This window comes from Malurus melanocephalus, unplaced genomic scaffold, assembly GCF_030028575.1.
Source record: "Malurus melanocephalus ecotype Western Australia unplaced genomic scaffold, MMel_1.1 scaffold_652, whole genome shotgun sequence".
In the NCBI taxonomy this organism is placed as follows: Eukaryota; Metazoa; Chordata; class Aves; order Passeriformes; family Maluridae; genus Malurus; species Malurus melanocephalus.
The window spans coordinates 728-14,089 of record NW_026623884.1 but is presented as its reverse complement, the minus strand read 5'-3'; the positions used below and the strand labels follow the sequence as shown (position 1 = coordinate 14,089).

The 13,362-nt window shown below is 46.9% G+C and overlaps 1 protein-coding gene and 2 non-coding genes across 3 annotated transcripts; all 3 read right to left on the bottom strand.

The window, feature by feature from the left end:
• Positions 1-8,373: 8,373 nt before the first annotated feature.
• Positions 8,374-13,151, bottom strand: LOC130583974 (40S ribosomal protein SA). Its single transcript, XM_057383685.1, has 7 exons — positions 13,070-13,151; positions 12,612-12,779; positions 11,466-11,584; positions 10,014-10,259; positions 9,000-9,128; positions 8,610-8,778; positions 8,374-8,517 (listed from the first exon to the last, which is right to left on the bottom strand). Exons 2-7 carry the CDS (start codon positions 12,742-12,744, stop codon positions 8,423-8,425), a joined length of 891 nt encoding a protein of 296 aa, XP_057239668.1. The 5' UTR covers positions 12,745-12,779; positions 13,070-13,151; the 3' UTR covers positions 8,374-8,422.
• Positions 9,687-9,845, bottom strand: LOC130583977 (small nucleolar RNA SNORA62/SNORA6 family). Its single transcript, XR_008966475.1, has one exon. It is a non-coding gene; the product is annotated as a small nucleolar RNA SNORA62/SNORA6 family (small nucleolar RNA).
• On the bottom strand, positions 10,718-10,875 carry LOC130583976 (small nucleolar RNA SNORA62/SNORA6 family). Its single transcript, XR_008966474.1, has one exon. It is a non-coding gene; the product is annotated as a small nucleolar RNA SNORA62/SNORA6 family (small nucleolar RNA).
• Positions 13,152-13,362: the final 211 nt, after the last annotated feature.

Below are 13,362 nucleotides of genomic sequence, written 5' to 3'. Positions count from 1 at the left end.
ACTTTAAAAGAGTGATTTCCCCCATTTTGATTCTTGCTGCATGCAACATTATCAGCTCTCCAGCCTGACAGCCGTGGGGATTTTTCTCCTCTCTGTCATGGTTTTCTTGCCATTTGCCTGAGCCCTGAGGCAGCAGCTTGTCCTTTGGCAGGTGGCAGCCCAGTTTCATCTGCAGCCAAGGCTTTATCACTCYCAAATGCTCAGTTACAGTTTTCCCSTGGGGKAAAAAGCTACTCTGAAACMCCAGAATTTCTAGGTCCTGGCCCATTTCTCACACAATGTAGTCATCAAAGCTGAATCAGAACTCAGCCTTGTGTGTTAAATGGACTACGCCAACACAATGTTGTKCTGGGTTAAGCTAACACAGGAAAGCTTGGCTTTGCTGCAGTCACAGGACCCAGCTCCCTGGGGTCCCCTTCCATTCAGACATCTACAAACATCCAAATCCAGATGTGAGCATTGTCTCTAAATCTTAAATTGGTTCTGCACAGTGCTACTCACAGAACTCCCATGTCCTCCATGACCTCAGCAAACAGAAGCCACGAAGCTCTCACATGTCAGGGGACAGTCTGTGTTCATGTATCTACACAAGCACTGAGAACAAGATGAGTGGATTTTTAAAATGTTTCAGAATTGATATTATTTTCTGCACCACTCCTTCCTGATTGACAGCAAAACTGGAAAGCACTGAAGCACAGAGATTTCTCTGCAGCTGATGCTCCAAGCACGCAGGTGGAGGGAGGAGAACGACAGGCACCCAGGGATGGATGGACAGATGTCATTTCCCAGCAGGCAAAAGCTTTATATGCATCAGCATCAAACCCCCAAGAAAAGACCCAGGGGGACAAAAGTCACCTGAAGGTGGCAGAGAAGCCATGGGGAGGAGAGGGACAACCACTAAGAATCTTCTGCACCTCCTGGGGACCAGAGCTAGGCAGGAGAGCAACAGTGGGACAGAARAATCCCCAGTGCTGAGCTCAGCTGTGCTCCTTGGAGGCTCACAGCCAAGGCAGCCAGAGTGGGATTGAACATCTTTAATGGGAAATCAGAAGGGTGAGAAATTCAGCATCCCTGCATCTGCCTTAGGACCAGCCTGGGGGCGAGGACGCACTGCACCCACCACGACTACATAAAGCAGCGAAAAAGCTTTGCAARGAAACAGCTGCAGGATATAAAAGCAGGAGAGCTTCTCCTTCAGGAGCCGAGCAATGCTTGCAGAAGCTGCCAATGTCATCCCCCTCTCCTGGCAATGTGGGAGGGAGGAAAAATAGCTTCAGCTCAGTTGAAAATAAAATGAAAACAGCCATTGCAGCACAGCACTGTTACCTGGACTGCTTGAGGACAGACAAGGCATCACAGTGATCAAGAGTACAGATCAGGTGAGTAGGAGGTGGAACATTATTTTAACGATGTTACTAATTCATTTTTCCAGGGAAGAGCAGCTGCAGACACATCCAAAGCAACTGTGTCCTCCCCCTTCCTCCATTCTCCCCACCTCAAAGCAAAGTTGTTTGGGGTAGCCAAGGCTTTTCCTACAAAAGCCTGCATTTCCAAGCCTTCCTCTAATTAAGAAACATTTCACACACATGGGACTTCTGGGTTGTTTTTGTTTTCTGGTTTTTTGTTGTTTTTTTTTTTTTTGCATAGCAGCAGCAGCAGTAAATAATTCAGTGCCTTGCCAGATGTTTAGGATCTTCGAAATATGAAGGCTATTACCAGATTTATTTTAATAAGGTACCTGGAGGGCTCAGGGCCAGGAGCAGAGGAAAAACCCCACCACCATCATAAAAATCATGACTCCTTCATTAGCCAGGGCACTTTGCTACAGCAGCTTGGACAGACCGTACAAACACTGCCTCTACAATAAGGGAGATTCACTGCCACCACACCAGCACTGCTGCAGCCTGCAGGGCCCCAGCTCCATCAGCAGCTGCTGCAGGATGGACACAGCTCCAGSACCAGGGCTGCAGGGCTTTTGCAGAGGGCCCTGGCAAACTCAGCTGCTGCTYCCCAAGAAGCCCAGCAGGTTTGGAGGAAAAGGCTGCAGAAGCATTTTGATACTGCATTTGCAAACAGAACAAATGAGCCACTGGCAAGGTTTTCTTCACAAGCAGCTGCAGCTCTGCCTAGGAAACTCTCTGCATCCTCTGCTCAGTTTTCCACACCTCTGTCATTAACCCTGCATGGAATGGGGTTGTGCCACAGCAGCAGAAAGCCAGCAGTGAGGAAGCATCTACCTTAGCACTGCCCTGAGGATTGACCCATGGACAAATGCAATTCCCTTGCACAGAAGGGGTGGAAATCTGTGGTAACCCATCTCCAGGGAAAGGCCAGTGCCACACACATGCTCTTTCAGCACTTTATGTCCTCCCAAACACCTATGCCAGTGACATGGAGAGTAAGTAGCTTTTTATGACCTTTGGGTGGTTCTGAGGAGCTAAACTAATTGTGCTGTAACAGGACAAGTCAATACCTGGCTATGCAACACTACCCCAGTGCCACTGAAGCTAGGTGACATATCTGAGCTGGTTATCCACCAAACAGCCAAAACCATCACATTGTTGGTGAGCACATTGCTCACAGTACTCCTCCAACCCAAAATCCAGGAAGAAAAACAAATCTCCACCTAGAATAAAGGGTTTCCCCCTTTCCTGGCACAACCAGGAATTTGAATTCAGGGGAAAGAATATGGAAGGCAAGGCAGAGCCTCAGAGAGTAACAGCTGTTTAAACTATTTTTGAGACTATTGTTCCACCTGGCCAGGTGAGAAAGGACCCTCTGGGCAGTTCTGGGAACTCCACAGCCCACAGTGCTCCCTCCTGCCCACACTGCTGCCCTCTGCCTTACACTGATCCACTGGACGCACTCACTGCTCCCCTCCACGTTTTGTGTTGCAATTTTTGTAACAGCAGAAGAGCATTGCCTACCAAATGGGCACTAGAAGGGAAGGTCAATACACTATTCTTGTAATAGTAGACAATTTAAAATAAAATTTAAGGAAGTGCAGAAGCTTGACACTTACCTAACAGAGCAAGCTCCATGCTTCAGATCCCAGGTGAGCAGAGACAGCACAAACCACAAAAGAATGGCTTGACAGAGCATTCATCCTTCTGAGGCACCACACAGAGTTGATAACTTGGCATATTTTAAATCACAAACCTCAGATTTGACATTTTTATGATGATTTGACACTTTTTTTTGACTTCCTGCTTCTATATTCAAGGTACAGTTTGAGAAATCCCAGTACTCATTTTGAAACAATAAACACAAACATGGCACTTTCACAGAAAAAAAAAAATTTAAAACAAGGAGCAGGGGCAGCATAGAAGTCAAGGAGAAATCCAAGACATCCTTAGGGGAAAAAAAAGAAAAAAAAAAGACTTAAAATCTATCACAAAACTTTTCAAAGGGTTGAACCAATGAAATCAGGAAAAGTAGTTGATAGACTTCTCAGCCCTTCTGAGAGAGCTACTTAGAGCACACCAACAAAATGAGTTTACCTTACAAAACTGAGAAGAAAAGCCAACAGCACACTCACTCCTATCCCATACCAGTCCTTGTGAGAAAAGGATAGGAGACACTTCAACCCGTGGTACCTGGGGCTTGTAAAACCCAGCTGGGAGCAGACCTGTAGCTTAAAGGAGCCTTCAGAAACTGTGCTGCAGAGAGGGAAGTGGTGGTGCCTTTTTCTTTGAATCTTTCCTCTCAAATTAGAGTCTAACAGCAAAAGAACAAGTGAGGAGAAATGGCACACACCTGATTCCCTCCCTCTCCGCATGTGCTGCTTCATTTTTTCATATATAAACAAAGCCAACAGGTGCAGTGAATTGTATACCTGGGAGCTTTGGAGAAGACTAGTCACTCTAGAAATTGCTGGAAGCAATAAGCCAAATAGCGAAGATTAATTAGAAACTTTCCAGCAGAGTTTTCTTCAGCTAGGAACACTCACAGCCAGCAGCATCCTGCACGTGGTCCCCTAGGGAAATAAAATGCAAGATCAAGGTCTGCAGCTGAGCGTGAAGGCAACAATTTTAACACTCAGACACCTATATGAAAACAGTAGGGTTTTGGTTGTTTGGAGGGTTTTTTTGGGTGTCTTATGGTCTCTGTGACACGGCACCATTGTGCTGGAAGGAATCAGCATCCCGCGGGTGCCCGCTCCGTCCAGCTCTCCTGCCACACCGCCAGCGGCGGCCGAAACGCGGCCAAAGCAGGAATAAGAGCCCCATCTACTGGAGACTGGCGAGTGATCCCCACGCTCCTGTTTTGCAGCTGTGCAACCCACCCATCAGGCGGGAGCGACGCGGCACAGGAACGATTTGTTCGGCAAAAGCTTGCCCCAGTCTTCGGCACGACTGCCCTGGTGGCACAGCAGCTCGGAGTTGCCCAATGTGCCGCACCTCTCACGCTGAGCTCCCTGCTTTGCAAAAACACATACATGGTGGGAGGGTGTATCAGCCCTCTGAGCACCCAAAACGTTGTTTCAGTCCTCAGCATCCAACTCTTGTCCATACAATAGGCCCTGCTCCCCACTTTGGGGCTGCTAAAACCCAGCCCCTAAGGGTAGTGGACACAAACTGTCCCTGAAAGATGTGCTGCGGTACCCCTTGTCCTGCCTAAAGGTCACCAGCCAAGTGAGCTGCGTGACTCAACCCAAGGAACCCTTCTGCATGTGGTATAATAGCATTTAGCATGAAGAACAAGGGTTTCTACCAACTCTGGTATTCGGAGCATGGTTAGGGAACTATAATTTCAAAGGATGTATCATGTGTCCCTTCAGAATTAACTTTATTCATGCTTGAACAGTATAGTAAAGRCAATCTTGTAGCCAGTGAAACAAAAACTGACACAAATATTTAGGATTCTGTTTCATGAGAAGACACATTAGTTAAACTCAGTCTGTTAATAAACCTTATAAAGTGAAGGTTTAAGCAGCATCGCAAAAAAGACACATTCTTTCAGCTATAGAGATAGAATCAAAAAGGTATCTTCAGTATGTAGTTTTGTTCATTGGTGACTGAGTGTATAAATAAAAATTACATGCTTTCAAAGCTGGACAGCAGGAAAATGGCAGCAAGTATTCCTAAAAGCACAAGTATTAAGAGAGAAAATATAAACAGGTTCAGAAATCAAGGCCTAACGAAGCAAGAAATTCAGAAAGTCAGTGTTGTAATATAGCGAGATTGTACCTATCACAGTCTGCCTGTTTGCACGGCTGATAATCAATGATGTTTTTCATTCTCAGTGCAACATACAACTCTTAACTTCACCTGCCATACAGACTCAGTGCAGACGAAGTTCACACCAAGAGGTTTCGTTGTTTTCACAAGCTCGAGGCTGCAAGGGCTGGGAGCCAGTGGTGCCACACATTGGCTAGAGCAGAGAACCTTTGCCTGAAATGCTGGCCCATGTCTCTTTGGAAGCTGCAGGTTGTGGGGGGATGCTCCAGCAACACCTGGGTCCTACAGCAATGAGGTAAATCTGGAATCTCTTCAATTTACTCTGCCAGGACACTTGCATTCAGGATGTCAGGCCTTATCTGGCCTAAAAAAGTTCAAGATACATATTTGGAGAATGCTGCATTCATGACAATTGCAGATTTACCATGTGCTTTACTTCATGTGGAGTCTATCTGCATCGAGACGCAATTAATCCAAGGAAGAAAAAAAATGTATTACAAGATGCTGCTCATAGTCCTGCTTGGGGAAGAAGCCTCCTATGAGGAGCAGTGAGGTGAATTCATCAATCACACGCACCTCAGTTTCCTTTGCATGGTTATTTACATGGTATACTGATTTTAGTAAATGGGCTCACAATGTGGATATACCATACTTCCAGAAGACAGCATCAAACATCCATCCTATAGGCATTTTCAGTTCCACAAAGCAAAACAGACTACAGATGCAAAGAGTGGAACATTTTTGCAGCCTGGATTAAAGTAAAGAGATGAATCTCTTCAACTGTGCATAAACCCCTTTGCTTCCTGCAAAAGAAAAGCCTTGGTGTAATCTTGCAATATATGGATACTAAAAATATCATGATTATTTGGGCAAAGAAATGACTGGAGGGGAAAAGGAACATCTGTGAATAGTGGCACATAAATTAAGGAGGGAATTAAAAAGCATGTGCCTATAAGAGATTCATGGATCACACTGCATCTTCAAAAGCTAATTTCTCCAAAGGGGTTCTGTGTTTCCCAGCAACACCAGCCAGCTCCTGTTGAGACCAACTGTGGAAGAAGGCTATCCCAAGAAGCCCACCTAGTCCCATTCAACCCAATTCCATCAACCCAAATGAAACACATAGAGGTCACAGATAAGGGAAACACTACCATGACCCTCAATGGAAATTGTCACTATATGGAGACCTCCACATAAGCCATTTTGGGTCAAATCAGATCAATCCAGAACAAGCTACAAGGTCTCTGCTTCCTTATTCCACACTGCACTTAGCAGAAAAAGAATGCAATAAACAAGCCAGTGTCTCTAGGATTAGTTTCTCCCTCCTCTTCCTATTCCTCTACACTGCCTCAGCAGATTACATCTGCCAGGCATTTGACATGTGAAGCTCTGGCAGATGCATGATTTTCTGCTATGTCTGTGCTGCTGTCTCCACTCCTGTGCCACGACCTGAGGATCACAGCCTTCCTGCAATGCGTCCTCTGCTGTCACAGCCAAGGCTGCCGCTTTTTCTGAAAGGCTGAAATTCATCCCCTCTGCAGTGCTGCAGGCAAATGAGCTCTCCCACTCTATCCCCGTTAACCCAAAGAGGTGATTCTGAATCCACATGCACAGATCTGTCTCCTGATCCAGCTGTGCAGATACACCTGTCACGGGCAGTGCTCGGTTACAAGAGTGACAGTCACAAAAGTCAAAGTGATACTTTAGGAAACACTCAAATGAAAACAACCACATTCCAGTAACATACCAGAAGTATTTCAGTAGCAAGTACTCAGAACTGATTGATTTCAAACGGCACCATCACCCACACAGGAGCTGTCTGATGACTGGAACATACTTGCATAAAAAAGTTACACAACAGATGAAGCAAAGGGACAATGGTGACACAGTAATAGCAGAGATTCAATGCATTTTGGGGTAAGACTAAGCTCAGAGTTTGGAAATTTTTGATGTGGCAGAGTGAAAACAAAGTTCAGGCCAACAAATTTTTTGGAGCAATGTCAGATCTAGGGTGTCAATCAACATGTGGCTGTTCCCACCCCAGCCACAATACCCACCCATAGTCCTAAAATGACCAAGCTTCTCAGCCCATCCTGACACAAAAGTAACAGACTTCAGGTGGCAGGAAGGAGCCTCCCTCTGCTGGGTGCTGGACAGTACTGTAGGATGTGCCACAAGCACATATCTGAGGAACACAGTGCACCAACAGACAGAACGGGGAGGGCTCTTTCAGGAACAAATGGTGAAGTGCTAACATGCCTCTTGGCTAAAAGCTGTTCATTAACAGAATCTTTAGTCACCTTGTCTTGTAAAAACAAGAGGAAGAAAGATCAGCCTCCTTTGGACAGATATTTTGCAATAACTTACATAACTTGCTTCAGATTTCTTTACAGCTAAAATTCACTATTACAGCAAAATTAAAAGACCATGTGTGCCAAGAGAAAATATTCTTTACAGATTGATTGGCAATGCTTAAGGTACAGAAAGTAGAATCTGCGACTTCAGCAACATGGAAAAAAGGATCCAATCTGAACAATCTTCAACAAAATCCCATTTTCTCTTGAAGCGTCTACCTCCCATTATTACTAATAATCACAGCAATATAATCCCTCAAAAGAGTTAAAGCAAATTAATTAATATGAAGGATGTTTCCTGAAGAGTTCTGCAGTATTTTTGAGGAAGGAACTGGCAATACCAATGCACAAGCTGGGATTCCATCAGAGGAGCAGCTCCCACTCAAGGGCTCTGTTCTCCACGCTGGGCAGTCAGGCCATCTCCCATACCTGGTCACCAGAAACTTCCCAGCCCTGCAAACTTGTGAAACCCTAGGCAGAGTGACAAAAACACCCCATCTGGGTGTACTCAGCAAGGCTGACAAAAAAAACCCCAACCAAAAGCAGACTGCTCTTCCCCACCTCACCACCTCCTCTCTGGAGAGCAAAGGACACTGCTGTCTCCCTCATCAGGGCAGAGCCAAGGAAGGCAGAAATGTGAAACCAGTGCTGAACACTGACACAGACAGGAGGGGCAGCCCACAGAGCTGCTGCAGGCAGGCAGAGAGCCCACAGCCCCCAGTTCCACTGAGCAGGGTGTAACACACACCCCACCTTCGGCTGAGGACTGTGCCCCATTGAGGACATCACCCACACGTCACCAGCCAACAAGTTACAAAAAGCAATACCAGAACAACGTGTACTAAACCATTAGTACTTTATTTCTTTCATAGTACAGCAGGGCTGAAGTTAAGACCATTCTGTGGCAGTGCCAACCCACTCAGTAGCCTGGGCCGTGGGAGCTGCTGACCAATCCTCAGTGGCAGGCTGGGCGCTCCAGTCCTCTGCAACCACAAAGACAACAACTCTTAGTGCTCCCCAGCTCCTTCCACCCACAATACACCCCAGCCCTTTCCAGACAGCTCACCAAACTGACCTGTGGGGAACTGCTGGATGGGTACAGATGGGACCTGCACTCCCTCAGACCAATCTGCAACCTCAGGCTGAGGAGGAGCAGTGAATTCAGGTGCTGGGGCTGTCCATTCGGTCTGGAATTCCTCCTTTGTGACTGCTTTCTCTGCAGCTGCCTGTTCCTCCTTTTCAATCTGCAACAGAAAAGCCCAGCCTGAGTCTCCCAGGAGCACAACCCTTACTATCACACATCAAACAACAGGCACCAGCTGGCAATATAATTAACCAACCACCACAATGAAGTGTGAAGTGAAATCATTATATTGCCAAAACCTGTCTTTAACAGCAGACACACGGGACCACAGGATAGGAGCACAAGCAAAACATCTCGGAGAGACTGCCATGAGGCTCCTACCTCCTCAGGATCCCTGTAGAAGTACAAGTCAGGCATGACTTCCCAAGGGTGCTCACGGGAGATGGTGCCACGCATGCGCAGGACCTCCCGAGCCAGCATCCACCACATCAGACCCACTGAGTGGGCTCCCTGAACAGAAGAAAGTAGGTAAGAGCTGTTGTGATGCTAAACCTTCACAGAGAGAGCAGAAGACATACTTGTACACAATCCAATGTTCTTGCTTGGAGAGAAAAACATTACTTGTCAATGTCTAAACTTATGTACTTAAGACTCAAAAAATGGCAATTTTACAAGTTCCCAATGACATGTTCAGATCTCTGCAGAAATCATTGTGCTTTCTGGTCCTCAGCTTCTGAATTGCTGTACACAACAGAGCCTGAAGTAACTCTCCTGCTACAGTTTCACACTGCTCATGTGAGAGTGAGCCCCCACCACGTGAATCTCATCCAAAACACAGGGATTATGCTCACCACATATGCTAGAATAAAGAAACTGAAAGCTTGACCAAATAAACAAAGTTCACACACACGCTCAGATGTGGCTTACACTCATTTTGACTGACATCTAGACAGAGATCAAAGATAGTTTCTCATCTTCCTAGACTTTACCTTTCAGGTGATTTCTGGCAAAGTGATGTTTCAGAGCAGTTTCACCATCAGTTCACTTTATCTTTCATTCATATTCATGATCTGTGGCAAGAATGACTATCAAACTCCACTCATTGGGCCACCAAGACCCTCATGGTGTCAGCGAAAAGTCCTGCCACGTTACTATAGCACACGTCCTACACTTGAGAGTTCCTTGGCCAGAAACCAGCCTCAGCTCCAAGCTCCAACTGTGTGCAGTTTACTTCTTCCTCCCCCCCACCTGCTTGCCAGTTTGTGCGAGACATTAATTAGCTCATTCCCCAAGAGACACATGAGATACAAGCCAACCCTCCTTTGCACAAAGAATCCATCTTGGAAGCCCAGGGCATGGTCTGGAGGAAGCTGCCTGGAATATCACAAGTGTTACCTTGTTATTGCAGGGAATAGCAATATCCACGTAGCGCAGCGGGGAGTCGGTGTTGCACAGGGCTATGGTGGGGATGTTGACATAGGATGCCTCTGTCAGAGGCTGGTGATCAGCCCGGGGGTCTGTAACCACCAGGAGCCGGGGCTCACGGAAAGCAGCTTGGATCTGGTTGGTGAAGGTGCCAGGGGTGAAACGCCCAGCAATAGGAGTAGCCCCAGTGGCAGCAGCAAACTTCAGAACCGCACGCTGCAAGAGGAAAGCAGCAAAGGTGAAGTGGCATAAGTGCATTTCAACCACGTCACCCAGGCACTGTCAGAGAACATGCATAAAATTTAACTATTTGCTTCAATTCCTGTGAAATCAAGACTCATCACCTCAGAAGAAGACAAAAAAAATGTTTCTGAAAATAGTTTAAAAGAACATACCCACCAGCTGCCAAGTCAGGCTACAGAAAAAAATCCTTCTCTTCCCCTAAAGTTACATGCATGCTTTACTTCCAAATTCTCCAAGTCAAATCATAAAGAGGGAAAACCCAAAACCTTGTGAAAGAGGCAAAGCAAATTTTCTTCCATTATTTCTACACACTTTCCTTATCCAGGAACTACAGATAAAGCTTAGTAGTAAATACACACAAATTGTAGCTGTGTCCATTAAAATAGCAACTGGCAGCTCTTATTCAATTGCAACAGCTTCCAAGTTCTAAGGCATGTGGCAGGGCCTACTATCAAACTCCAATCCTAGAGGGAGCCCCTCTCCTGGCGTTAGCGAAAACCCTGCCATCCTTTGCTGTTGCACACTTCCGACACTTGAGAGCTCATTGGCCAGAAACTGACCTCAGCATCAAGCTTTAACAGTGTGCATGTCAAGCCCACAGGAAACCAAGCTTTTTCTTCAGAAATTCGCCCCCAAATCTCTTCAGAAATTCACCTCCAAATCTCCTGAACATTTGTGGTTCCACCTGCAGTTACCTAAAGAAATGAAGCTCACAAACTCCAGGGAGTAATTAGATTTACAAGCTATTACCCTCTACAACAGAACGTTTTTGCTAAAAATTTAGAGTTAAAATTACAAATATACCAGCTACTACATGGTGCTCAATAACAGAGAAAATGTCTTCTTTGACAACTTCTGTATCAGGTGCTTACTGTCCCCAAAAAATTAGTGCCAATGACCCACAGTACTTCTGAGGGGAATGGGCCACTAGGGGACTGGCCACTAACATGACAGAAATCCAACAGGAAGAAGGATACAGAAGAAAACCAAGTTATCAAACACCCTGACATGGGGAGTACATTTTAAATCTGTTTCAAGATGCCAAGTGCAACACAATCAACACATTTACAGAAACCATTCCTGGTTTTATTGCCTTTTTTACCAAGCTGTCACTGACAGGTAATGATGCATGGCAAGGGAGTCTAGCTCCAGAGACTGCAGGCTTCCTGATGTCTGTACCTGTCCAGTGTTCCTGGAAGAAATGACGCTCACATCAGCTGGATTCTCAATGGCAACAATGGCACGAGCTGCCAGAAGCAGCTTTTCCCAGGTCCTCTTCAGATTGATGATGTAAATACCTATTGGCAACAAAAGCCTTTAGAGCAGCCAGCAAATACAAGATCCTAAAACAGGACAGTATTCCTCCACCATTAAACCTGCCACATGGCTGTGGTTACTCAAAAATTCATAGAATCATCAGATCATCACCAAGCTTGGAAAAGACCTTTAAGATCATCCCATCCAACTGTCTGCCCAGCACTGCCACTGTAACCACTGAATCATAACACCTAGCAGCATACCCAGGTCCCTCTAAAACACCCCAGGGATGGTAACTGGGCAACCTATTCCACTGTCTGACCACCCAAACTGTGACCATTTTTTTTTTTTTTTCTATTATCTTATCTAAATGTCATCTGTCTCATCTTAAGGCCATTTCCTCTTGTCCTCTGACTGCTGGCAGGTAGAAGAGGCTGGTCCCTCCTTTCAGGTAGTAGTAGAGAGCAGTGAGGCCCCCTGAGCCTCTTCACAAGACTAAACAAACCCAGCTCTTTCAGTCATTTCTCATAACATTTTCTGAACCTTTCAAAAGGTCTTTTCTGCCCCTCTCTGTACATGCTCCAGCATCTTACTGTCGTTTTTGAAATGAGGACATTATAGTCTAATTCTAGTTAGTAGAAAGCCATTCCAATGAACATCACCCCTCATGTTTTTAATGTACCACACTTCCAATACCGATCAAGAACCTAGGCCTGCTAAGAGCTTTGATCTGCCAACTGATCTATTGCTCTGAAGAGCAATAGAAACAGAAAATACTACTGAAATATTAAAACCATTTTGTCAATATAGTCCAGAACTAGTGTAACTGCCCAAACCGGCTGTGACTGATTTACCAAATTCCAAAATCAAAACTGTCAAGAACTAATAGAATTGTTCAAAAATACCTATTTTATTTTAACTCTCTGAGTTAACATTGCTCAGCAAAAGCATCTGCTCTTTTCAGGCCACGGAGAAATCATGCTCAAGCACTAGCATTTGCCAGCTTCTCCCAGCTCTGCCCACAAGATCCCACCTGCCCAACCCGGACCACGCATCCCGCCGTTTTACCATCGCTCTTCCTCTTGTAGATGTACTGCTCCATCTGGAAGTCGAGGTTGGTACCTCCCAGGTGGGTCCCGGCAGCGAGGAATTTGAGGACATCCTCCTCCTTCATCTGCAGGACATCAAGGCCTCCGGACATTGTGGGGTTTCCCTTTGGAAGCAACGACAGGGAACCTGCGGACACAGGGACAGGGACCCGGCTCAGGGACCCGGCTCAGCCCGGAGCCAACGCGCCACGAGGCGCAGCCGCCCCGCCCGCCATCTTGGGCCGCCTCCCGCGCTGCAGCCGCCAGGCCCCGGCCTTCCCGCGGCCCGGCCCGTTCGGCGGAGGGACCGCAGAGCCCCTCGGTGTTATCACAGGACCCCCGGTGTTATCACAGGACCCCCGGTGTTATCACAGGACCCCCGGTGTTATCACACAGCGGGAAACGCGCCCCCCGCTACCCCCCCCAGCCCCGACTCACGCTGACAACGCCGTGTGGAGGCCTAGGCGGCACGGAGCCGAAAGAGAACCCGCCTCCGCCCGGCGTGTATAAATAGCCTCCGCAGCCAATGGAGAGCCGCGGGGATGGAGCTCCGCGGCGGCGGGGACGGGCCGAGCTCCGGCGGCTCCTCCCAGGATCGTGATCCCGGCCCCGCCCGCTCGTCCCGGCCCCTTCCCGACACCGGGCTGCGGGTGAGTCTGAAAGAGATTTGTAGGATTTTGTGGGAGTACGAATTCGGATCCGGAGTGTAACTCCTATGTCGAGCTGGGGGT